Source organism: Strix uralensis, chromosome 20, assembly GCF_047716275.1.
Source record: "Strix uralensis isolate ZFMK-TIS-50842 chromosome 20, bStrUra1, whole genome shotgun sequence".
Classification (NCBI taxonomy): Eukaryota; Metazoa; Chordata; class Aves; order Strigiformes; family Strigidae; genus Strix; species Strix uralensis.
The window spans coordinates 5,972,664-5,998,933 of NC_133991.1; the positions used below are offsets into that span (position 1 = coordinate 5,972,664).

Consider the following 26,270-nt stretch of genomic DNA (forward strand, 5'->3'; position numbering starts at 1 on the left):
CCGGCAGCTCCCCCCTCAGCCCCGGCCACCGCACCCGCGGGAGCTCCGCGCCCCGCGACGGGCACGGCGGGGGCTCCGCGCCGCGGGCAGTGCCCCCCGCGGTGCCCCGTGCCGCCCCCCCCCCCCCCCCCCCCCCCCGGCGGCGGGTCTGTGTGTGTCGTGTGTCCCCCGCCCCCCGCCCAACTCCCGCGGGTGCCCCCCGGGACCGCACACGCGCAGGGGGGGGGAGTCCGCTCAGTGAGTGCGCGGGCGCGGCGCCCCCTCCCCGCTCCCCCCCCACCCCCCCCCCCGCGAAGCGCACGGGCTGAGTCCGTGTTCCGGGCGGGCGCGGGCTCCAGGCCGGGATTTGGGCGCTCCCTGCCCGCCTCCCGCCCCCTTGCCCCCCCGCCCCTCCTCCCCCCTCCCGGCTGGCTCCCTCCCTCCCTCCCTCCCTCCCCCTCCCTCCCGGCTCCTGAACTCCAGCCCCTCTCTCTCTATCAGCCGCTCACTCTGTCTCAATATGTCTCAAGATGGCGGCCAATGTGGGATCGATGTTTCAATATTGGAAGCGCTTTGATTTACAGCAGCTGCAGGTCAGGCTCCCCCGCTCGCCGCACCGGCCGGGCCGCGCCGCCGGACCCCCCCCCCCCCCTTCCCTTCTCCGCCTTCCCTCGGGCCCGGCCTCCCCCCCCTCCTCCCGCTGCCGGCCCGCGCCGCCTAAAGGGAACCCCCCGCTCCGCCCGGCCGCGGCGCTCCGCTCCCTCCGCCCGCCCCCCCCCGCCATTGATCACCGGCCCCATCGGAAATTGATCCTCTTTGTTCAATTCATCGATCAGCCCAAGATGGCGCCGGAGCCGGCGCTGCCGGGGCCGCCGCCGCTTCACTCGCTCCGTCCCGGGCTGCTCCCTTCCCCGCTTCCCGTTCCCCCCCGGCGGCCGGGGGCCGTGCGGAGCGGCCGGGGCGGCGGGCGGCGGCGGGGCTGCCGCTCCTCTCCCCCCCCCTCCGCAAACCTCCCCGCGCCTGCCTCCGTCCCCCCCGCCCCCCCCCCCCAGCCTGCCCCTTCCCGCCGCCGCTTCCCCGCCGCCTTTTCTCCCCGGGAGCCGGGGAAAGTTTACCGAGTGCTGGGACTTTGTGTGGGGGCGCAGGGAGCCGGCCGGGCTCGGCGTGCAGGCGCGGAGCGGCGGGGGCTGGGGGCGCTGTGGTGCCGGCCAGGCGGGCGCTTCCCCCGCCGCTGCCCGGCCGCCGCCGCCGCCTCGCCGCGGGGTGCCGGCCCTCCGCCGCCGCCGGGCAGGGGGCTCCGGCCCGCCGCGCTCCCGCCGCTCTGCGAGCGCCGCGGCCCGCTGGCACCGCGCCGGGGAGGTGGTGGTGGCGGGGGGGGAGAGCCGGCGGCGGCGGGGGGTGAGGGATGGAGCCGCGGCGGGGTCCCGCGGGGCGGGAAGGGGGGCGAGCGCCCGGGCTCGGCCGGCCCGGGGAAGGGGGCGTGTGCGGCGGTGCGGGGTGTGTGTGTGTGTGTGTGTGTGCGGGAGGGCAGCGGCAGCGCCGGCCGGGGAGGCTCCCGCCGGCCGCGGGGGGCCGGTGAGGGGCCGGCTGGGCGCGGGGGCGTCCGGCCCGGCGGGGCATGGCCGGCGGCGGGGCATCTCCCCGGGGCGGCGGCGGGAGGGCAGGCTTACATAATTCACGGGCTCTCCAGCCTCTCCTGCCGTCCAGGGTCTGACAGATGAGAGGAATATTGATGCTTTACTGTGCGGGCTCATAACAGCCTAGAAGTCCTCTTTCCTCCGAGGGAAGGTCCTCGCAAACCAGCGCTTCCCTGCGCCCTCGGGGTGCGTGCCCCGAGGAAATGGCAGATCCAGTGTTTAATGTAATTGCTGGGGTATAGATAAGGCCAGGGCGGGTTGGGGGGGGGAGGTTGGGGGGGGGGGGGGGGGGAAAGGTTGTCAAACGATGAATTGGTGCTGCTCCCGCCGCTGAATGGGATTGCAACATGCGTGTTTCTCCCAGTTGATTGGTGCAGGAAGGCGCTGCCCTGCCTCTTCAAACCCTCCGGTGCCTCCCGTTTTAAATAAACCGGCTCGAAAGCCGCCGGCTGCCCCCCCTGGCCCCCCTCCGGGGCGGGCCCGGCGGTGCCCGGCCGCAGCCCTGCCGCAGGCGGGGGCTGGGTGCGCCGGTGCTGAGTGCGCTGGTGCTGAGCAGAGCCGCAGCCCCGCCGGAGGTGAGGGGGTGCTGGCGGGGGGGGCCGGGGAGCGGGACCCGGGACCCGCCGCCCCCTCCCCTCGGCGGGGCTCGCAGAGGGTGAGCTAACGGGAGCGGAGCTAAAACAACCAAAAACCCCAGCAGCCCCCAAAACGGGAAGTGCTACGTAGGATGTGTAGTAGGAGGCTGGTCCCTTCTGACTTTCAGGTGCATTAGGAGGTGGGGTAAAGTAGCGTTTTGTTTTAGGCTTTTCTCTCCCCCCCCGTGTTTTATTGTTTCTTTTAAAGGCTTTGGATTAAGGGAGACTTGGCTGAACTTTGCTAACTTGAAAGGGTTCTTAATAGTGACCCAGAATACCTACAGGAATACAGAAAATGAGATCCAGATGTAGAATTGTATAAAATAAAATGGATTAAATTAAGATGTAGTTAAACAAGGTCTGACATCTTTAATTGTGGACTTTTGCTTTTGCCTCTGCATATGTGTGGTTGTACTTGCTTATTGTAGGAAAATAAATGCTCCAAACGTCACTGCCATGCTGTTACATTTAAGGGTGAAGAAATCTAAATATTTCCTATAAAAATAAAGCCTTCAGAAATGCTTATCGATTAAAACATATTACGCTAACGTATCTATCATGTAAATTAAATTCTAAAACGTAATGAACGCAGCCAAATGGCATTTTGATAGATTGTTCTATTCTGTTTTTAGTAAAAAATAGCTCACTTTTATCATAATTTAATTTCTGTGCATATTGTAAAACCTGTTGTGGAGTATCACTGTACAAACCTTAATCTCGTTTTTGCAGACTAAATGTGACAGTCTGACTTGAACAGCTTGTAGATTCTCCTTTGAAGCATTCTGGTAACGCTAGCTTAAAGTTGTTTGAACCATATTCATTGCCTGCTTTTAAAGACGCGTGATTATTTGTGCGTGTTGCGGACTGAGGCTGTTCACCTTTTGGCAGGTTCGCTGGGCAATCTCTGTGCTGTGCAGAGTTTATTAACTTTGCACACAGTCTGTCTGTGGAGTCCTGGAGTGACCAGAGAGGTAGAGAGTACCTTCAGCCATATGCAGAATAGTTAAGTTTGTTTCAAATTGGCTTTTTTTTTTTTTTTATCCACCCATCTGCATGAAGAGGTAGTGTAATATTTACTCCCACTTGCAGATGAAGCAATATGCTATAAAAACTATCGTTACTGAGTATGAAGTTCAGTCTTACAGAACTGTCCATGCCTCCCTCCCTCCCTCCACTGTCATTCGTTTGTACTAAGGTATTTTGAGTGTGGAATTATCGAAAATAAAAATGCTTTCGTCTGCACTTCCACTACACTGTCCCAGGGCAGAAAAACTGAAGGATTTATGCTTAACACAGTTCCAGCTGTGCCCTGTAAACTCCAGCTCTTGTAGCTCTGGGTCTAGATGGCTTTGAAGTTATCATTTTTCTGCATAAGAAAGTTGTAAGGAGCTGAGACTCTGGTAGTCCCATATCGCTGGCAGTGGAGCGACATGCACCCTGTCTGCTGGCAACTTCCTTTTCTATGTTCTGTTAGAAGACGATGTTTAACTGTTGATGAGCTTCAACCTGCCTTGTAATATTAAGCAGCAGGTTTCTCAAGATTGTATCAATATTAATTAAAAACAGAGCCAGGAACACTTTAGGGTCCGACTCTTTTAATTATTTATTTCCTTTCACTAAATAACCTCTTGTTTATAGGAAGAGAGATTTCAGGAGTTGGAGGCAGGATTAAATAATTCACAACTTGGATTAAAGAACAGAAAGGTCTGTTCACAAATGGAATACGAGATGCAAAAATGGCAGTTTCCTACAGGTATCAAACGTGGCTCTTCACTTGAGACTGTACCCGAAAGGCATGCAGCTGAACACTTAACCCTTTTCTCTAGGAAAGGTTAGTTATATTTCCTAAAGAAATGATGGAATTAGCATGGCATTTCTGCATCAGTTTGCCACATGGTTGAAGATGGACCCATGTTTAAAAACTGATGGCAAGGGAATCGCAGTGCGTAGAGAAAACTGATCCTTGCAAACGGTGAATATTGTGGCAATAAATGCAAATTAAATCACTGGAGAAATGCTGTTGCCCTCAAGTTAAAACCGCATCTCCTGTTTGGAGGCAACTGTGTGATCTGAATCGGCTGACGTACAGCAGCGTGAGGGTTACCTGCTGTTGTGTGGTCCTGTTCCGAGTTTGTCGTTTTTGGTGTCATCGTCACCTTCACCATAACAACAACCCTCTGCTGGAGAACAGGAAAACGAGCGTTGTGTTCCTGTGGGTGCGTCATGCAGTCCTCTCTTAAGGTTTTGCTTAATATTCCTAATATGCGTGTGTATATATCTGTATCAGAGGAGAGAGCTGGTCCTGCCAAATCTTTTTGACCAGCAGTGTTGCACGAGTAAGTCTAGCTTGGCTCTCGGATCTGAGTTGAATCTGCGGGATGAATGGGAGAAGTTAATGCCATTTGAAAACTAAGCGAGCTATGTGTTGAAGTACTTTGACCATAAACACAAATCCTAAAATGTCATCGTAGGTTTTTAGGACAGGCACACATACTGGTAAAAAGTACAGTTTCTTACTGCTTTTGAGTAGAACAGCATAACTTGTTACTATCAAGCTAGGGAACGAAAATCTAAGGGCAAATCTTGCTCATGCGTTCCTGGTTTTTAAAATCTCATCCTGGTATTGCATCATATATGATTAAAGTAAGGATGGAGTATTAGTTCTGTGCATGCTGTGACTAATTGTTTAAGGTAAACCATCGATCTTGTAACATTATAAAATTTGTAACAAAATCTGGAAAAGCTAAGTAGTAATGAGTAGCTTTTAAATACTGAAGTGCTTCTATTACTGAATTAGAAACAGGTGGAGTTGTTGGCATCTTTTAGTTGGATCTGACTGTACCAGAGCACAAGCTGGTTTGCTTTAAGTGAAGGAGTTAACATGCTTCATCAGAAGTGGAATTAGCATCACATCCGAGTGTTTAATTTTGTTTATCTGTGCAGGTCACTGTAGAACTTGTAGTTTCTGTCATAAAAGTAGATGGTGCTTTACTATTTATAATGGTAGTTCAATGTGCATCAAGAAAAGAGTCTGTAGCTACTCTAAATATGTTTCTGCTCCCTCCCCACCTGATCAGAGGCGTGTAGTGAAAGCAGCTTGGTAGTTCTGCAGGAAGATGCAATGCAGAGGGCTGGGAGGGATGTAAAAGCCAGGGCACCACTGCCAATATACTCTGATAGCTATTGTTGCTTCCCTGCAACAGGAAGGCTTCGGCTTTTTGTGGTGGTCAGGGTGGTGTCCCTGGACATCCAGCACGCCTGGCATACTAGAATAAAATCCCTTAATGTACTTCTGGCTCAAGAATTTGGCTTTCATAGGATTCCTTGAATCCTGTTCCTTGGAAAGTCATTTCTGAAAGCTTTTCTAGCTCTCTTTCCTGTTCCTCAAATGAAATAATGCCCATCTGAAGCATGGCAGAGTTGGTGTGTGTTTCAATCACTCTGCTCTCACGCCAAGTTTGTGGTTAATTGGATAATGTATCGAGAAATGCAATAGTGAGGATTTGGAATATGGGAACGGTTGGGATTTTTTTTTTTTTTTGAAAAAAGATTGCACTACTTGGCTGTGTATAACAATATCAAATAAGTAATGGGTGAAACATTTGCTATAGAAGAAATTACATGCAGTCTGAAATTCCAGTGAACAATTATTCTTTATTTGCAAGCTGATTTGTGATGCAAAAAGTGGATGTAGAAAAATGAATAAATTTCAGTTTGATCACACTGGGTCTGAAAATAAAGGCAGTTTATTTACTGGATAGAGAACAGATACATATATGGATGCTTAGTATTTTTTAAGACACCAAGCAGGCGTTGCTCATTGACTTGTGGTCCTTTTTATGTAAACAGGGTAGTGAGTTCCCATCTTGTATATTCAGGTTTCTCTTGCACGTGTTCTTTGCATTTTATGCTTTGTTTATCTTTGTGCTTGGTTGTTTCCCTTATACTTCATGGGCAAGGTGTTGAAAATACCATGTTTTCTGGATTGAGACTACAGTGACAGTGTTCCAGCGTTGCTCTAAGGAGTAGGGAGGAGGATGTGAAGCTGAGGGGGAGAAAGCTGAAATGGGATAGTTAGCAGAAGACAAGGAGTCTAGGGTGAAGAGATTTGTGCAAGAGTGCTCACACATGGGATTGTAGGTGAGGTGTTGAATTTACCAGGAAAAATGAGAGAAACTGAGACATTGCGATCAGAATAGTTAAGGTCCTTAAATTAGTAAAGATAAGATAAATCTTACTCGTTTTGTGACAGACATGTTCTCAGATGGGTTTTGTTGTCTCTGGTTTGACAGGGCAAGTAAGTTAGTAATTTCTGCTTTTATTGTTAGTTATAATGAAGAAAACACAGTGTATTACATTGCTTTAGTTGCAGAGAACATGGAAATCCAGACAGATAGCTGTGTGTTAACAGCGTTAAGTTTTTCTGAAAGATTAAACACAGAGTGTGCAGATGCTGGGTGTAGGTTGTTGGATGTAACAGTGCTCTTCCCTGTTGTCGAACAGTACTTGCATTTCTGGGAAAAGCAGTAGGCAGTAAAGAATTTGTACTAGATCCACTACAGTTCCCTGCTCGTGCTTCTGTTTTTGACTCTAGCAGGATAGAGTGGTTCTTACTATGCTGTTACTTGGTCACTTCTGTGACTTAGCAGGGTTAAGTATTTAGCATGAACAAATGTATTTCTCGATATGAAGGTGCTGAAGCTGGGAGATGGCCCGACCGACCGCTCTGTGCGGATGTGTTGGAGCAGATGCAGATTTGAAGTTGGAGCCTTTCAGACTAATGTTGTCTAATAGCTTTTTGCCTCGCTGGCAATTTGCTTGCTTCCTTGCCTTGCAATAATTTAATGCCTTTGTTGACAGTTGGGGTAATAAGGAAGTTTCTGTGAGGGCTGGAGCTGGGCTGTCGTTTCACAGGGGTGGAGGGAGGGGAGCTGGGGTGGTGCTTGTCTGCCTCCTGGTCTGGTTCTTGGACCCACAGTGATCTGCTCTGGGAAACAGAGGTAAAGATTACCCTTTCTTTGAAAAGCTCAAAAGCAGATGCACAAAAATATTTAAACTGCTGTATTTAGATGCTTTAAATTCCCCCATATCTTTGTGTTTCTGGCTGTGAGCTTTTCAAGGCATGTGAGGATGTAGGCCATGGCTGTCTCTGAGGCTTTTTCAGAGGAATTCATACATCAGAGCTGAGCAGATCCTGTTGTTCCTCTTTTGTGTGGAAGCATACCTTAGTGAATAAGCAAGCTTGGACATAACAGCATCTGGCAGTGCCAGTATGAGGCTTCTGTGAGTGATACAAGAATTTATTGGTAAACGGCTGGACTGATTTCACAGTGGAGCAAGACCCTTCATTTTGCTGAATCCAGTGATCTTGCCTTTGGCTAATGGTCCGGTGTGCGTTGCACATGAGCGTGCCAGGAGACCAAACTGTGGTCTAATTCCTGCTAATGTTTTACAGTATCCCTTGAGCTATGGATATTGGATGGTCCTGTGCTGCTGCGTTACCATGTTGCTGTGGGATTGCTCTTACGGGCTTGGGGTGTGTGTGTATGTACAGGGAGCCTGAAACACTTCTGACATTGTAGAGGTCTTTCCTTGCTGAGAAATGTTGGCTTCAGTCTGTGGCTTACATGGGACAAGCTGAGGAGAGAAATGCTGCAGGGAAGTAAAAATAAAAACAAGTGGAGTGGGGGAAATGACGCTATTTAAAGGACTGGATGGGGTACAGGGAGGTGGTAAAGAAAGGAAGGAGCTAAGGAGTGAGCTTAAGCCTAGGACTTGGAAATGAAACTTATTGCCGTGCAGTTGGGAGAAGGGGAGAGCTTATTTTAGAATTTATGTAAATATTCAGCAGTGCAGCTGGGCAGCATGGAGGGTCTCCCAACAAATGCCTGGCTGTAGTGTTGCCATCAAATCCAGTTCACCTGCACTTGCTGGCGGTATAAAAGGATAGCCTGGGGTTTACCACCAAGCTGTTCTTGTGGAAACATCCTGGCAAGATTTGTATATGAGATACCAGGACGATGGTATGACTTCAGAGTACATTGACAGATTTTTAATGTTGTCCTGTGGCAAATAGGGCTTATATGTTCCTGTTAGACTTAAATAGCTTTTTAACTGCTTGCATGGTATTTTAAGGTATTATGAACAGTAGAAGTCTTATCATTGTTCTTACTTAGAAAAAAGAAGAAAAAAAAAAAAAGAAATGTAATAGCTTTTGACTTTTTTTTTTTTTTAAATGAAGACTCAGACTAGATATATGTTAGATACAAAAAGGTCGTATGCTTTGCATGGAAATGCCCTAGCTTATTCCTATGGAAACTAAACCTCAAAGCTAAAAGGCAGTGCTGCAGATGATGCAATGCGTAGAAGTTTGATGGGTTAAGTCTTACTCCTTCTTCTCTCTCTGGTACCTCTGCTGGGTGTTTGAGGTTGCATGGTGTTGCTGATCCATTATTTTAAGGAGAACAAGATTTCTCTGACAAGAATGGTAAGCTTCAGCTGGTATGCATCGGCCCATCAAAAATCTATACGCTGTGAATACTGACTTTGGGCAATAGTGCTTAGGGGGACTGGTATTAATGTACAAAGCCTTTAATTGGTTTGGATTCAGTCTGAGCGATAGTTACTGGGTAGTAGTGACTTTGAAATAAGTTGGGAGTTTCAGTCTTGCTGTTAGCAGTTGGTGCATGCCTGTTCCTGGCTCTGCTGTGGGTCTGCTCGGACCTCTGGGCATGTCACTCGGCCTCTGCTGCCTTATTCTCCATCTGGAAAACATTGATAATGCTTCTGACCCCTCTTTGAGAGCCCTCTGAGATACAGGATTGTGAGTTAGCACTTACTATTCCTTTTTGCTACTACTTAATTCTGTGTTCTGCATAAAGAAGACTTAGTTGTTGTTATATTTTCTGCACCTTTGTTAGCTTTCTTTTTAAATGGATTAAACAGAGGATATACTGGTGTTGATTTGTAGGTACTTTGCAGGCTCGTTGCTGGAAGCAATGTCTACAGAAATTAATGTGAAAAAAGAATGGAGTAGCTGGGTGTCCTGAAAGAATATTGTTGATGATTGGTACCAAATTGCTGGGAGAAAATGTTTCCTGTGAATGGTTATAAAGGTATCATCTGGAGTTATTCATATATACACATGCTCTTACTTTAAAACGTACCTGCATGTTCTTTGGTATACTGTTTGAAGGCAAGAAATGCAATTTATCAAGTTTCCCTTCAGATTTCTCTGTACAGTAAAGGCTGCTTAAAGTTTATATTATAGGCACCCAGTGATATAAATGTTGAATTTAATATTCAACAGTTTGTGGCTGTATCATTTAAACCAGCAGCCCTCAGCTAGCTGCAGCTGTGGGTTTGAAACAGCGCCCTGTCTCAGGAAGGCAGGCGGGCTCAGGGGAAGGGGATCTTCAGTCGCTAGCAGGGCTCTTATCCAAGCCACACTCCGGTGGCTGTAAGGGCTGTAAATGGCAGCACGCGAGCCCCCGGAAGGGTGGAAGAGAGGGGCATGTTGAGAGCAGTTTGTGTGAAGTGTTAGATTCATCTCTGAAGGCTGGAATCCTTTATTCACACAACACATAGGATGGGGCAGCTTGAAACTTTTTCTTGCAGCAACTTTTATCTTTTATCCAAATTGTTCAGGTTTTGTAGTCTAAGTAGCGATAGTCTGCTAAGACTGTCAGCAGGGTTAGAGGTTATGATTTAGATGTCTACTTGTGCCATCAGAAATATTGATTGCCTACTCATTTCGCATGCGTTCGCTTCCTGAATAGCCGTGAGGCTGGAGAGGTGCTGTGCTCCGTTGCTGAGCTCCTGCTCAGTGCTGCTGCGAGTAGGTCTGGTGTGCTCAGCTCAGTGAACTTTGCAAAGGTGAATAAGCTTTATCCCTATTTAGCACAACACAAAGGCCCTGACCCAGTAAGCATTATCGCATGTGCTTAATTTTTAACACATGCGTAGTTGTAGTCTTCTGGCCGAGCTGGGGTGGGAAGGAGCTGTCTTTTCTAACCCAACCCATGGTTGAGTTCTGAATAGAGACAGATCTCTCCCTACCAGTCTGCTGCTGTGTCTAGTGACTTCTCAGTCGCTTCCTTTATCTCGTGTTTCTAATCAACTTAATTCTTGTTGTTTCGCTGATGTGAAATACAAATGTTGTCAGAATAGCTCAATAAAATTTATACTTGTTGTGTCTGTAATTATTTTTCATTTTATTTTTACTGGTTATTTACACATTTTATTGCATGTGCATGTCAAAGTAAATTTGTATCATGTTATCACTCAAAGATGTTTGCTTCATTTTCAGGCATAAATAAAATGTACCCTTTGTTTATGATCTGAAATATGATAATGTTACTTTTGTCAGCAAACTACATATCTGTGTCAACTTTTGTGTGTGTGTGTGTTAATATTGATAGTACTGAGCTTTGGTTTGGTATGTCTGGTATGAGCACAGTTGCTTCTCTGATATTAATTGTGGAGATGGGATAATATTAAACATTTAAAAACAAGGAGCCAGTAGTCTTGCAATTGATTTTCTGTGGAGAGACCTCTGTACAGAGTTGCTTACACAATTATAAGCTTAGTTTCTTTTATGTGAGTGCAAGTAGTGTTTGATATATCTAAAAAATAAAAAAGTTGTGAATACACTGGTTACTCCTCCCTTCCCTTCTTCCAGCTCTGCCCTGTCTCTTTCAGGACCTCTAGTTTCTCTTTTGCTTATGTGTTTCTGCACGTTTTGTTTGTCATGGAGTCTTGCTATCGAAATTCTTCGGATGCTGGAAAAGGGCAGCGTTCTAATATTGTGTCTTCAGCTCATCCCTGCACTGCTGTTCACGACACCCTGCCTGTTTTCTCAAGCAAACGTACTTTATACTCATAATTACTTCTTGAACCCAGAATGTCTTTTTTTCATTCCTTTCAAAAGTGAGTCGATACTTGCTCCTTTGAGGGGGGTAAACTCAGGGGGCTGCTGGGCTCTTGCTTCACAGGGTGCAAGAAGCATTGGGTGGTGAAGCAGACAGTAAGGAGGGAAGAATCGGTCTATGAAAATTTATTTTGCCTACTTTCCAAATGAAGAAAGCTTTTCTAGTGTGAGTCTTGATCCTGTGAGACTGTGGGTGCAGTCTGTGGTACTGATGGTCTTTCACCTGTGCAGGAGTGGGGATTATTTCCCTGTTTTAATCAGGATTTGAATCAAATTGAATTGTCTTACAAAGCCATGCTGTCAGTTTTATGTATAAAACGCTGTTTGCTGCTTCCATGCTTGTGAGGAGGAGCTAGTTTCAGGCTTTTTTGTGTATATGCAGGCAGAGCTTTGGTCAGTCCCATGATTGGAAAGTTGTATTGTAAAGCTGCTTTCTGTCCGAGTTCTTTGCTGTGCTCCATGCCATCAACTCGTGAAATTAGAACTCTGGCTTTTTTTTCTTGGGGTGATATGTTAAAGACAGCACTAACGATTAACACAGCACACACACTGTGCTGTGATCAGCTCGTTTTAGATAATAAATTAAAATCCGTTAGCATCTGAGATGTCCTGGCATATACTGAGAACAGTTAGTTCTTTAATGTGCCAAGCTAAGTAAAACTTGATTAATGTCACTATCTGGGATTTTCTGTCCTGTAAATAGGACTTGAAGTCTAAAATTGGAACTGTGTAAACCTACTTTAACTAGGATTAGAAGAAGAATTTAGTAGTTCAGATTGTTTTCAGGATCTTAGAAAGTGGTCACTATGCCCCAGAGCTGAAGTACACGCCATCCTTTTGAAAATTAACTTTACTGCAGGGGCTAAAATTTTAGTCTGGGGACTGCAGCCTGCTCTGCTTGATCAGTGCGGTCTCTCCTAGTGTTGTAAAAGGTGCTCTCTGTGTTTGGCTGCTGCTGGCTGTGCCAGAGGTTGTTATGTCTCCAGTCTTGCGCGCTTGCAGCTTCTGATACCCTTCAGGATCCTCGCTGGTGAAAGGTGATGGTAGCCAGGCTTTCAGTATTAGAGGCTTTCTTCTGGAGCACATAAGCAAATGTGGAGGCTCCTGATATCAGGAAATGTTGGATATGTGTATTATTTTTCATTTTCTAAGTGAACTTTCATTTTGTACAGATAGGTTAAATGGAAGCTAGTAAGCTAGCAGGCATGCCTGCTTTAAAAAAACGCACCTACTTCTATTGTTTTGGGGCATTCGTTGCTCTTGTTTGCTTCTAGATATGTCACGGCAAAATGCAGTCACATATCATAGTGGTTTTATGCCCTATTTATTTGCTATAATCATTTTACCAACAAATTGTGAAGTTAATTTCAGTGGTAAGAAATTTTCATTCTTTAGCTAGGGTTTTTTTTTTTTAAAAAAAAGGTTGACGGGTGGCAACAGCCTCTTTGTACGGTTTCTTGATTGTCAGCTCTTCATTATAAATTTACTTTCTAAATGCTGACTTAAGGCCTGACACTTTGTTTGTTTAACTGTCAGTTACACTAGTTTGGAGACCTAATAAAAGCCTCTCAGATCTTCCTATTGAATTAGGCCATCCTTTACCACCCCAGTGACTGAAGTAAAAAAAATAATAGTATCTTTAAGTATCTATCCCGTTTTTGCTGGAACCCTACTTAGGGTGTCTTCGGATAGTTTATCCTCACTGTGACAGTAGTTAGTTCTCTGGTAAAAGGTCACTGTAATGTTTTAATTGGATTTTTCAGCTGCAAGGAATATAGAAATAAAAGTTTATTAATAGGGTAGCTTTGATCTTGAAGGATTCCAAAACATTTGCTGCACTGCACATACAGGAGTGGTTTAGTTTTACTGCTCATTCAGGGATAATCAATTTTGTGGTGGAGCGTGGAAGCTGGATGTTCTACCTGGCAGGTCAGAAGGAGTGAGGAGCACATCCGCATGAGAGGGGGCAAAATCTGGGAAGGCAGAATGTTCCCAAACTGGTATTTCCCCAGGATACAGAATTGAACTGTGCTACTGTTGAAGGTGCCAAAGGATCTTTCACAAGTTGTTTTGGTTTTGGTTTTTGTCTGAAATATTTGAAAAAGGTCATAGGCAATAGACAATTAGAGAAACACTTAACTGACCTTGTTAGTGTATTTTTGTGGAATTATTGTGCTTTACAGTTATTGCTGCTTTACACAGATGGTTATTGCTGGTTTCCATCTGTTCGTTAAGGAAAAGTAAGGACCGACAATGACAGCTTTAACTGGGTTTTTAACCAGAACTTTGAGGTTTTATTTGTTCTTTGACTATGTCAGGTTAATCTGTTGGGTACAGTGCACCATGGTTTCAAGGAGAAGAGATCAAAGTGGGAGCATGTCTGCACAATATGGGTCATGGTAGCAGTTTCCTGTGTTTCAGGCACCCTTTCCTTTGAACAGTCCTCAGGTATGTAGTACGATATCACCCTGGCAGATGGCCAGGCCAGGGGAAAGACTCTGACCAAGACTGACATTATGGAAACCATTTAAGCAAAGTGCTTCATGGCCAAGTAAGATCCTTCAGCTCATATTGCTGCTTATTTCCAGTTTAACCTTAGTGCTCTCAGTATGAATGACTTCATGGTGTCCCCATGGAGTTTTCCCTGGTTTTGCTAAAATTTGCTCCCTTACACTATCACGATGGTTAAAGACTTTAAAATCTTTCAAGGCTTGCAGGTGTGGGAGCTTTCTGCTGACACTGATGTAGCCGAGCTGACGTCAGTTTTAGTGCTCGTGGTGATCCTGCTTCTTAATTTCTGAAAAATGATGGGAGAGGGAGCCCCAGAGATGCAAGAGAATGATCTGGGTTTTCACCTGATGAAGAACAAAGCAAAATGAAAAACTTCAAAGTCCCGTCATCCTACTTGTGGCACTCACAGAGTTTTTCTTCACCTGACTACTCTCTTTGAACCGGTGGATGATTTGTTCTTGCAGGCCTGCTTTCAGTCGGCAGAAATTTCAGGTGGGATGGAAAAATGAGCCTGTCTGGTGGGAGAGCTGTTTGCAGGGGTCCTGAACAGGGTACAGAACAGTCATTTTATTTCTCTGACTCCTTTGCCAGTTGCTCAACCAGATGTCCTCAGTAGTTTGTGCTATAAGATGTTAAGTAATTAGATCATTCAGATTCTAGTTAAACATAATTAGAGCCCTGTGTAAACTGAGTGAAGCTGACAGGTTTTATAGGTTGGTCATAGCAAAAATATCGGATGATATAGCTCAACTTTAATACAAAAAAATTTAAGCCTCCTTGCCCTCAAATAAAGAGGTGTTTAGCGTCCAAATTTAATCCTTAATTACAACTACAATTTATGGAACTTACTGAAAATGTTTTCAGGATCTTGGAAGCCTCACTCAGAAGTGCTCCTATATAATGTTTGCTGATTAAAGTTTCTTCTCCTACGCTCCTGAATTTGAAATAAAGAACCTACCTAGCAGTTACTATGTACAGAAAGATAACAGAATTTTGCCATTTTATCTTGTAAGTTAAATTAGTGGGTAAATCAGTTGCAGCGGTGCTCTGTGACTTGGGAAGGGTTTGGACAAGTAGCGCCATCTCTGCTCTGTGCCCCAGTTCCCTTTCCCAGTTTGTAGCCAGCTGGTCTTTTTGGATCATCTAGCTATAGCTCAGCCTGTGTAAGATGCCTTGTTTCCCACCAGCTATCCCACTGCAAGCTGAGTTCATAACCATAAGATTTCTTTGGTTATTGTTAAATAGCAGAACTGGAGAGAATCTCCGGTAGTGTGACTGTGTGCGTAGGTATTGCAAATTAACAAAAGTAAATGTGAGATTGCAAGCACGGGGCTGGAACATTAGCAATGTGTTCCAGCATTTGATTATTGTTATTTTATTACAGCACTCTGAAGCTAATCCTGATTATTTCTCTCCCTCGTTTTACAGATATGACACATTATTTTGTTGTTTGTTTGCTGGCAGGCGAAACATATTTTCTGAAGGAAAGTGTTAACAGATATGCTGATAAAATGTCTGTCTTCTAAAAACTGTCTGAAGACAAATTGAGTATTTGTCTACATGTGGTGTTCACACTGTTGTTGTGCTAGCTACTGAACAAATTAACAAGATGATTCTTGTCTTTTATAGGATGTAAACTTTGTTTTTAAATGTTGCAGGAGTTCTAAGTTGTGAACTAGACCAAGGGTGATCCTTGTTCTGCTGAATGCTCTGAAAACTGATTGCTGTGTAGCTTTTCAGTAGCTAATAAAGAAAAATTGGGTACAGAACATTCACAGGAAAGTAAAAATAGGTTGGAAAGTTCAGATTCAAGTAGTTAAGGGGATTTTGCAGTTCGACTTAGTTAAAAAAGAAAAATCAGAAGGAAGAAAACTGCAGTTATTCCTTGGTAAACCTAAATGATTAAGTTGTCTTGCTCGGTACTGAAAACAGCTCCTTTGCATGCCCTACAGTGTTATTTCATGCAATAACTTCCCACGTCCCCTCCAGCCTCTCCCCACCATGCTTAGTTATGTCACTTGTGTGATGCTTCGAGCCTTGCTGTCCTGGCTGGAATCTCCAGACTGTTTCCAAGCTTGTATTTCTCACTTGGCAGCACATGATGCGGCTGGTGGGCAATCTGCCGTATCCCTTTTTTGTCAAACATCAGAGTTCGTGTCTGACACTGAATCCGGGAACAAGAACGGGGAGAGTAAAACATACAGTGGAACTGAAGATATCTGCTGGGTGTCTGTGTTTTTCTGTAGTTACTGCTTGTGACTGATACTCAGTTCTTGTGGTGATAGTATGACAGATATTTTGCTTTTTCCTTTCATATTTTAAGTGATTAGCGTGACCTGGTAAGTGAAGAATTTTCAGCTACATATTTTCTAGCAAGTGCTATCTGCTTGCAAGTGCAAAACTCAGTTTGAGGAAAATCCCCTAAAGTTCTATAGAAACAAAACAATTTTATAAAGGTGTGTGTATGTGTGTGTGTTTGTGTAAACACACAAGCTCACACAAGCACAATCTCCTTTCTGGATCAGCTCCCACCATGCAAAATACAAACCTGAAAGTGCTATAATTGATTATGTGCAATAGGAGACAAACAACTAAGATTTTGGGAGAGGGCAGGGTGTGGTCCAGATCTGGCAAAACATTTAAGAACTGAACATTATTTTTTCAAAGGTAGGGAAACTTTAAAACATTGGTCCAAGAGTTAAGACTGGTTGGGAGAAGGAAAGAGTACAGTAAACTGAGACGTCTTCTTTGTAGGGGGAGGTGTTGGGGGAGGAATTGGGAAGAAAGAACACGCAAGTTTAGGTTAGTACATGTTCATGTTCTTCTGGTTTTTTAACTTCATTTGTTTCCCTGGCACACGTCCCATGGCTTTGAGGCCTTTGTCTGTGTGAGAGAGAACATGAAGGAGGGCTTGGCAGGACGCTTTTGGGTTGTGTGGAATAGCTGGTAGTCATATTTATAGTTAGCGTTGTCTCTTGGCTTATGCAATTTTGATAACCAGCAATTGTTCTGTAAAGTTACGTGTTATATTGGCAAGTCAGCTCTCCCTGAATTTCCTCCACGATTTCTGTGTTGTAGATAGGTTTTGTGTACAAGTTTTTATAAAGTCTGAACAGAACTTGTCACATCCACAGTACTTTACTTTCATAGAGTACTTTACTTTTCAGAGATACGCCCCCATATTAGACTCTCTTTTTTAAAAGTCTTCATACAATCTAAGGTATTACATGCAACCCTCTTTAATTAAATTGAAAAGGAACAGTGTTTTAAAAGAGACCTAGCAATCCCTAAGTGATAATATTTTTCTCAGCTTTGTAGCATGTGTATATATGCATCCTCCTTTGAATGATCTTCATTAATTTTTTAATGATTGTTGTACCTCGGTGCTTAACATTGTATTCTTTTGACTTGCTGACGTTCATAGTGGAGCTGGTCCTGTAGCTACTGCGGTCTGCAGGGGAACAGGAACAATGTTTGGCTGTTGTGATGGTTTGAACCTTCTGGTAGCCTTTTACTTCTCCCGTATCAATGACTCTAAATGGATTGATAACTCTGTAGCTTTATGCCTTTAGAACACCTGCTATAATTGCTTAGAAATATACTCCGTGTCAGCCTTTATTGCTTACTGTGATTACGCTTCTGGTAGCCATCCTTTTTGGCAGACTCATAAAATAAGTTTCTCATAATAGGGTTCCTAACAGAGTTAAAGTTTAAAGCGCAAATATGTTTTATTGGGGAAAGGAGTTTATTCTGCTGTTCTTTGATACTTTTAATTTGAGACTTCAGAAGATGTTCTGCATCAACTATATGCATAGGTTTAAAAAAAATTATGTTCTACCTATTTCATTGATGAGGTATGTAGGGGCCCTTTCTTTTCATGGCAGGTTTGTAGTTGAGAAGAACGTGCAAGCAAGTTTTGGAACCGCTAGACGCTGTTTTTTAATCAGCTAGCGTAGTTTGTATAGGAATCGTACAAAAGTTTGAAAAAATGCTGCTTAATGTTGCTGATTTAACACCTAAGTGCTGTGTGAATACTGAAAAAAAAAAATAAAAATCTGGCATCAGAGGTTTGTACCTTTGACTTTGGGCTGATCTTGAACTTCCTAGTAAAGTGGAGGGTCCTGCGAGGCTGGTGTAGGGTGTGATGGATGAGCTATTGGTACCTTTTGTTGTGGTAACAGGTTACATTTGATAATTCTGGATGCAAGAAACATATCAAGGAATTAGGTGTTCTCACAACAGGGAAGGTACAGAGGATAGAAGATAACAGAGAGTTGAACTTTGTGTTGTACTACCTTGATCTTTTCTCACCTAGCATACTTCAGGTGGACATCAGAGGGTTGGGAAATTCTAGTTTAACATTGCAAATCAACTTAGTATATTAATTCTTGTAAACTGTTTCTAGAGATTGCAGGATTGAGGAGGTGTTATTTATCATCACTTTTAGCTAAAGAGTTCCACCCATGCAAAATCCTTAGTGCTAAGAGAATTAGGCTTATTGGTAGGCGGGTTGTTCTCAAAATCTCGGGCAGAGGAAAAGGTGGTGAATAGTTATTTTTGGGCCCTTTTAAAATATGAAAATAAAATCACTGGGGTTAGTCAATGATCTTTACATCAGCACCTTTATCCTCAAGGATATTTTGGTATTTTTGCCTTTGAAATTTAGGCTAGACTTCAAAGGGTAGATGGAATTTCCCAGGAGAAACAGGGTGCTGTAGGATGGTAGAGGCTGGAGTTGGAGAAGACAGAGTAAATGAGGGGGGGTCGCCTGGTACTGCTGGCCTGATATGAGTCTCAAAAGGAGGAAGCCAAGCCTTACCCCACACTGAAGTGGGAGATCTTCCAAGGATGTACGTGTGCTTCAGAAAATGCTACTGAGGATTCAGCGTGTGGTGCAGTTGCCCCTGTCATCTGTCTGCTGCAGGGTTTTGATATGCTTGAATATGGCTGTGAACTTCTGCATTAGCTCATGGGAGGCACCAGGCTGGGTGACACCACGTGCAGGTGCTTCGAGCTGTTGTACAAAACCTGTTTGAGTTGTTTTAGCCATTTCCCTGTGGGACAGGGATGTGAGAAGTTTAATTTCCTTTTTAGGCACAGAGTGTATCATACAAGTATAAAATCAAATACTGTGGGATGGCAAATACTGTTTTTTAAACTAGTTGGCTTGTTATAGCTGTGATAATCTGTGTTGATCAACCCTTTTGGTGTTTGCTACAAAATTTATTCTAAAAGGCATGGTAGCTCATTCTCGTTGGTGGCGGTCCAAATCGTCTCTGCTGCCAAACTTGGCACTGGTGCCAGTGGTTTGCTTTAGCTGATCTAAGAATATAATACAGATGGTTTGATACTCAGTACAGATATATACAGATGGCTCGAAACTTTTGAATTTCTTTATTTCATTCCATTGTTTCTTCTCGGTATATCAAGTATCGCTGGATATATAATTGCTATTCTTAAAACAATCTGAACTGTATTTGGTTCAACTTCTGTCTGTGGTTGCTCTAAGAATTTGTCAGCAAAAGCTGCTGTTCCGTGCAAGTTCAAATGTTCTGCGTGTCAGTACAGGCATGCTTATTTATAATGCACAAGAATATTTCTGTCAGGCTGTTTGACCACCACACCTGTATGCTTCAGTTACGTAGGATATAGAAATCAGATCCCATAAAGTAAGTTTGTAGATCTAAAAATCTGAAGATTGTGCTCTCTGATAGTGGCCTTGCTTCAGATTGTTGCTGATGCTGGTAATGACATCTTTGCAGTCGAAGCCGTGAAGTTTTAGCCTAGTGTAATAGTTCAAGCAGAGCTCAGTGAGCTCTGGCTAAAGGCTGGATAGTTTGTTTTCAGTACTCATTACAGCCTGTTGATCTCTTGCCAGCAGAAATTTCTAGGTTGTGAATTTGTTTCTGTTGTATACAGGCATATGACATCAGTTGCCTGCTAGCAGGACAGGGCGTAAATAGAATCATGACAGCATAACTTCAGTGCTCTCTGTGTTTCTCCATGCACACAATATATTGATGTTACAGTAGCTGATGTTGACATAGCTCATTGCCCGGGCAAATGGTTAAAAGTAGCCTCTGCTTTGATTTGCTTCTGATCTGCTCGTGTATGGGAGAATCTCGTTCTGCAGCTCGGGGATATCGACAGCTCTGTTCTGTGCGTGGAGGTTTGGGGGTGGTTATATAGACTTACTTCTGAGTAGTGATTTACTTAGCTTCCTTCATAAGGTTGTTAAAGTGCTTAACAACGCAATTAATGTAATTTAAGGACAGTTAAAAGCACTAGTGGTTCTTTTCAACTTAATTTTAAATGCTGAGACAGATTAAGCAGTTTGAACAATGACAAGATTATGCTCTATAGCCATTGAGCGTATAAATAAAATATGCCCTAGTACTTGGTATTTTGAATCCAAAAGTTATGGACCACTGAAACAAATGATTATGGATATATTGCCTTGTTCTGGGATCATCAGACATCCGACAAGTTAAGCGTGATCAGTGCAAGTCAGTATTTAGATGTCAGACCTGTAATGAATATTTCACTGCTATAGAAAGTACTGCTGGTGACTTCAGTACATGGTATGTCTCTTGAGTTCATTTCAGTTCCACTGCAGATACTGACATGATGATAATTCCAGAGATGAGACATGAAATAGATTTATGCATCTCTGAATGCTTTCTCTTCCATTTGCACAGAGGCATTAGCATTTTATCCAAATAATCGGGTTTTTTGTGTGTAAATGTTTTATGTTTTGCAGGCTTTTTTCCCCATAAGTTTTATTAATGCTTCAGTTAATATTCTTAATACAATTCATATTTTTAATACAGAAAAGTTCAGATTTTACTAAACAGAAAGGAAGGTTTTATAAGAGTACTCTTATGATGCAGCTGCCAGCCAGATCCATCACCACCAGCCCTGGAATGAGGCAGCAGAAGTCTTTTCCATTGAGCACGAGAGGCCTGGCACATTTGGAGTAGTATAGTTCCACCTTTGTTGATGAGAAGAGAGATGTTGACTGTCCGTGTCTGTAAATGTACCAAGAGTAAAGTGGTACATAGCTGTTCCTTGTTGGTCAAATAAAAGCAGTAAGAGTAGGTGGGATGTTGTGGAAAGCAGCGTTTTACAGTGAATGCAGTGGGATGGTCAGGCCTTGGGAACGAACTCACTGGAGGTATGTCTAGATTAAAGGGAAGCATGAATCTAAAATTGGATATGACTTTGTAAAAGCCTTAGTTGAAGGATCATTTGTAATTTGAAAACAGTCACCTAAATCATACGTGGATGATGCAGTACCATTAGCTGACTTCAGAGTCCAGTCCAACTCAAAATTAACGTTGATTCTGGTGGAGTCAGCTGAGGTGGTTTGACATGAAGAGGAGGCACGTCTTTTAACAGATCGGTTGGGAGCAGTGTGCTTGGTAGAACTAGCCTTACCTTATGGGTATTTAAAATGTTTAAGTTAGTTTTGAAAAGATAGCTTGTCTTTGGAAAAACAGGTGTTCATGTGATATGTTTATTTGAACATTTTCTACCAGCTTCAAGAACTTAAGTTCTATTTCAGCTTTATTTAAGAAAAAATAGTTCTTAAAATTTTATCTTCATCCTTCCTTAGTAAGGATAGAGCTTAATTGGGGTGTTTCCCAGAGAGCTGGTTTAGGAGTGACTGACTGGTAATGATGAGTGACAGAATTAGCATAAATTCAGATTAATGGAGATATGGTTGGCTAGTGCCAACTGGCTATGTGGGTATAAGAGTCGGCTCTCGGTAGTGATGACAGAGACTGATTTTTATCCCTCCCCCCCTACTGTCTTTCCGCCCAGACAGCTGAATATCCAACTGGATGTTAAATACTTGAAAATCAACCTACTTAGCAGCCTGGATCAGGCTCTGGGGACGAGATTTTAAAGGGGAGGGCTTGTTTGGGGTGGTTTTGTACATGGGTATCTTGCCAGGGACTGCTGCAGAGAAGCTGGCTGCTGTTATGCTGTTGCTCGGCGTGTCAGGGGTGTCCAGCAGCTGGGGGATGCCGGCGGAGGCTCTGGAGATGCTTGCCCGTGGCTGGGATGTCTCTCCTCGGCACGGCGAGCTCTCCCGTGTCGTGCGATTCCCCGGCGAGTGTTGTTTGTGGCGCCCAGCCAGCTTGTCATGTCAGTGTTGAAAACTCTGCTGCGCTTCTCCAAACGTTCTGAACCTGTCTTGATCTGCCCAGTAACCTTGGTGTCTCTGCAAGTTCCACACGCAGAGCAGGGCTTTTCAGCTGACAGCCTTTTGACCATGTTTGACTGACTCTTTGTGGCTTGTTAGTAGCTGGTTCAGATTATCCACATGCAGCGTGTTAGCAGCGTGGAAAACTCAGGGTGTGGTGGAGGAGCGAGAAGGTGTATGTGTGGCCACCCAGTGCTGTCCCAGTGACAGTGTCTGGGTCAGGCCAGGCAGGTCTCAGGGTTGTATCCCATGCTGGGCAGGGTAGTGGGTCTCCACCTGACTGTTCTGGCTCAGGACTGCTCCCTGGTTTGCAGCCTGGCCTGGGAGAAGTGGTGGCATGGCCAGGGAGCGGGTGTGGTGGTGGCCCAAGTGCCAGGAAGGGGCTCCCCTCCCCTGGTGCTGTGGCTGCTCCTTGGCTCTGGTACGGCTGTGGAGCCAGAGGTGACCTGAGGCTTCCCCCAGGCTTGGAGCTGGGGACGGCAGGGAAGCTGAGGGATCACGGATCCCTTCCTCCTTATGTCCCCTTCAGAACACAGTGTGATAGGTCTTCTTTGTGATCCATATTTTAAAAAATAAAATAGAGATCAAATGCACCTCTGTATCTGTGTGAGACGTTGCCAGCAGAGTGGAGATTTATCTGTTTAGGAATTACCATTCCGTAGTTTGTTGTCTCATTACTTTTGGTATCCACTGTGTTGGACTCCTGCCTCATGATACTTCGGTATACTGAAAACGTGAGGGTGAAAGATGGTCAGCCTTCGGTTGGTGTCAGTTGTGAATTGTCTGGATCTGGGCAGCATTGGGCAGCATGTTCAAAATGCACACCCTGACAGACAACGCTGCCTTTTTTCCCCACACGTGCTTAATCAACTAGATAAATAGAGTGGCTGTTCAAATGGGGCTACTGAAAGCACCTGCAAAATCAGTAGTCACTGCTGAAACCCTAGTCCCTGTATGCTGATTAGGCTCTTGATTTTAAAAAACTTGTAGTGACTATGTTTAAATTCTGAAATGAAGGTATTTTCCCCAATTATTTTCTTTCAAAATACACTTTGAAAATTGCTTGCTCTGATGCTGAAGAATAGTTAATACTTCTTCCCTTTTATTGGTGTCAATGCAATCCTGAAACATTGTCACGGTTTTCTAATATTACTTCTAATATTTTTCTTAGTCAACATATTTTCTTTTCCTTTTTGGGGGGCCTTAGTGATGAGTTCTGTGCCTACTTGTGAGAATAAAAAACCTGATAATATTCCTACTGATTTTTTTTTTTTTACATTTTTTAGTTGCTTAGAAATAATATCCTGCTTGTTTAGGATAACTGTATTGGGCTTTGAAGGTAGATTTATTATGAAATTTCACGGGTTTCATTTTGTTTGACTTGTCTGCTGCTTCCCACCACCACCACACACATACACCTTACAGGTTGGCTCATGCAGTTTTCGTGCTGTATGTTACTGCTTTGGTTGTTTGGGTGAGATAAAAACTTGCTGAACTACTAAAGTGGACAGAGTTTAAAATTACAGACACATTACTTTCCTTTGCAGCCATAATATGTTTGTTTTGGCAGGCTGTCTCTTCACTGTAACATGGAACAGTTCCTTTTTTTTTTTGCGATTATTCACTGTTTTCAGTCATACAGCACCAAGTATTATTCATGGTCCTGGAAAAAGTTACTCTTTCACAAAACAAAAGCATAGGAAGTACTTTGAGCTACCCTGTTTTCATAATTGACAGGTATTAATGGTACGTGGGTACAGATTTCAGTAACAATGTGTTTTAAATTAACAAATGGCATGGGGTGTTTATGGCTTTTGAGCCACAGGAGTCTTTTCCAGGCTTCATGGTTTGAATGTCTTGGTGGTTGTGCTGTTGGACGGTACCTGTGGGGATGAGCTTTGGGGATCCACCAAACGCTGCCTTCACCTGGGCTACTGCTAAGCTTCTCCCACATGGTGGAGCTTTTACCCTCAACTTGACCACAAAAAGACATTTATAAAGTGCAGAGAGCCAGCTTAGGAAAGGAGGGCTTGGCTTGCCTCTTCTTTGATCCATAAAATTTTTGTATCCTGTATAATGATGTGTTTGAACCACGCAGACACGGACACTATCACTGTCCTGATGCCTGCAAATCGATTAGCATTAAGTAGAAGAGAGGTTTCTTGGGTACCTGCACAGTCATATGGCAGTTTCTAAATGGCATATAGCTGCAAATGCCATGTAGTGCTACAGCTGCTGAAAAACCATCATCTGTTTTTAAACTAAAAAAGACTAATCAGATTTGCATCACATTCAACAGGTATTTGGCTTGTTCTCCCACCCAATTTTTCCATTTCCAGCTGCCTTATTTTGAAGCATCTTGCTGATGTTTTTCTCATAATACAGGAATAGTGTTAATTATTAAGATTAATTATTTTTACAGCAAACAATTTTTGGAAGAAGTATTGAATAATCTGGGAGTTTGTATGATTTGAACCATACGTAAGAACTGAAAGAAAAACTCTACTTGTGAGAACAACTGCCTATTTTGCAGAAATGAACAATTTCTTTGTTATTACTTGTTTTTAGTATTCTGATGCTGTGCAGTCTTTTAAAGGTGTTCTTTGCTTATCCAGTCAAGCTGTAATTCGCTTTAGTGCTTATCTATTTTCTAATAATACTTACTTAGAACAAGAGGTGCCCTTTCCTTTTTTTTTTTTCTCTCGGGGAAAAGGAAAAGAATAGCTTCAGTGTCTTTTTCTTTTTTTTTTTTTTTTTTTCCTTGAGTAAGGAAAATACCATTTCCTCCAGTGCTCCAGTGGAAATGAGTAATGGTGATGCAGGTCAATTTAGACTTTTATATTCGTCACTTGTTTACATAAAAGTGATCTGTTCTTCTGAAAATCTGTAATTTTCATGGGAACTGTGCATTAATTTTAAGCTCACTCTCTTCAGTGCACAGTAGCATATTTTTCACCTGTTATTCCTATGTTTGGAAATCACAATTGTTTTTCCTGCTATCCCTCTATGTGCTAGAAAATTGGTTTTGCTGCTGAGGTCCTTTAGTGCCCATGTGTCTGCTGCATTGCATGTTCTGCCACCTGGCCTGTTCTCCCTGCCAAACTTTATATTTCTTTGGTCTTGCTCTTTGCTGTTTCTGAAGCAAATCCTTGAAACATTTTTTTCCAGCCTTCCTCTGCCTTGCTCTCTTTTTTCTTTATAAAAATAAATTGTATAACTGATCTAACTGTTGCATATCTGCCCAACTGTTCATGAATTCTCCCATACCACTGAATAAAATTGCTAACCCTTCATGCCTGTTCTTAATGCTCATCTGGCTGCATGCTTAGATTTTTTTATTACAGAGCCCTTTTGTAAAAGATTTAGATGGTTTTATCAAGTGATGAGTGAGTAAAGTTCTGTGTTTTGTAATGCAGGAATAAATGTTTTCAAATTATAATATCTTGTAGTGAATAAAATGATGCTTCCAATCAATGGATGGTTGTTCTTTGACAGTGGGAGGCTTGGTTTTGTTAGCTGATATTTTCTAGGTGAGAGTAAGTAATGGCTTCTTCCTATAAACTCAGTAATATTTTAATTTTGGTGATTCAGTCTTTAATATAAATACAGTAAAGTGTCAAGCTTCATGCTCTTAATTTTTAGGGCTTTTAGTCATCCTTAGAATTAATTCAGGTTTCAGTAGAAGCATTTGTTATTAAAGAAAACACAGACTCAGATATTTAATTACTTGGATTTTCTTTTTTTAACAGATTTTAAGAACATCTGTGGATCCTAATGAAGTCAGTGAGACTCTCAGCCCCTAAAAACTGCCTAAATTTTTACAGTAATGTGGGAGGAGGGGAAGGATTAGGGTGGAGGGCAGGGTACTGTGAAGACGCCTGGCATATATTTTCAGAAGACTTACTGTATTTTTAGCTAGTGGGTATGTTTAGAGTGTCATTCATTTTAGAGAGTAAGACCATCCATTTGATCTAGACTGCTTGACTTCCTAGTTTTTCTGTAAAATACAGTGGAGTTTTCTTGTGGGGATGATTTAGAGTTGGATGATTCTCACCTGTGAAAGAAATACTTATGCTGATTATCTTTAATTCACTGTTTTCTTTAGATTTCAAGAGGTTGTGCTTAACATTTCAAAATTAGTTAGAGGACTCCTTTCAAACTGCTAAATTATACCTACCAGAAGGCTGCAAAGCGAGGTATGAATGCCTGCCTGAACTGTAGCTGCTCTTGATGGCACTGCAAATAAATTATATATGTAAGCAAATTATTTTGAAAGCAGTAGTTTTCAAATTGGGACAGTGCTTCTGTATGTGTTCATACACCTTTTGCTGTAGCCGGCTAACAGGTGAATTTGAACAGGAATACCTTCT

The 26,270-nt window shown here is 43.5% G+C and overlaps 1 protein-coding gene across 6 annotated transcripts in view; it reads left to right on the plus strand.

Annotated features, from left to right (window-relative positions):
* The first annotated feature begins 417 nt into the window (after positions 1-417).
* CUX1 (cut like homeobox 1) overlaps positions 418-26,270 on the plus strand; it is a 284,672-nt gene continuing 258,819 nt past the window's right edge. For all 6 annotated transcript variants that reach the window (XM_074890493.1, XM_074890487.1, XM_074890488.1 and 3 more), the window contains exon 1: positions 418-572. In XM_074890493.1, the coding sequence (XP_074746594.1) occupies positions 510-572 (63 nt within the window). In that variant the 5' untranslated portion in view covers positions 418-509. The remainder of the gene's footprint in view (positions 573-26,270) is intronic.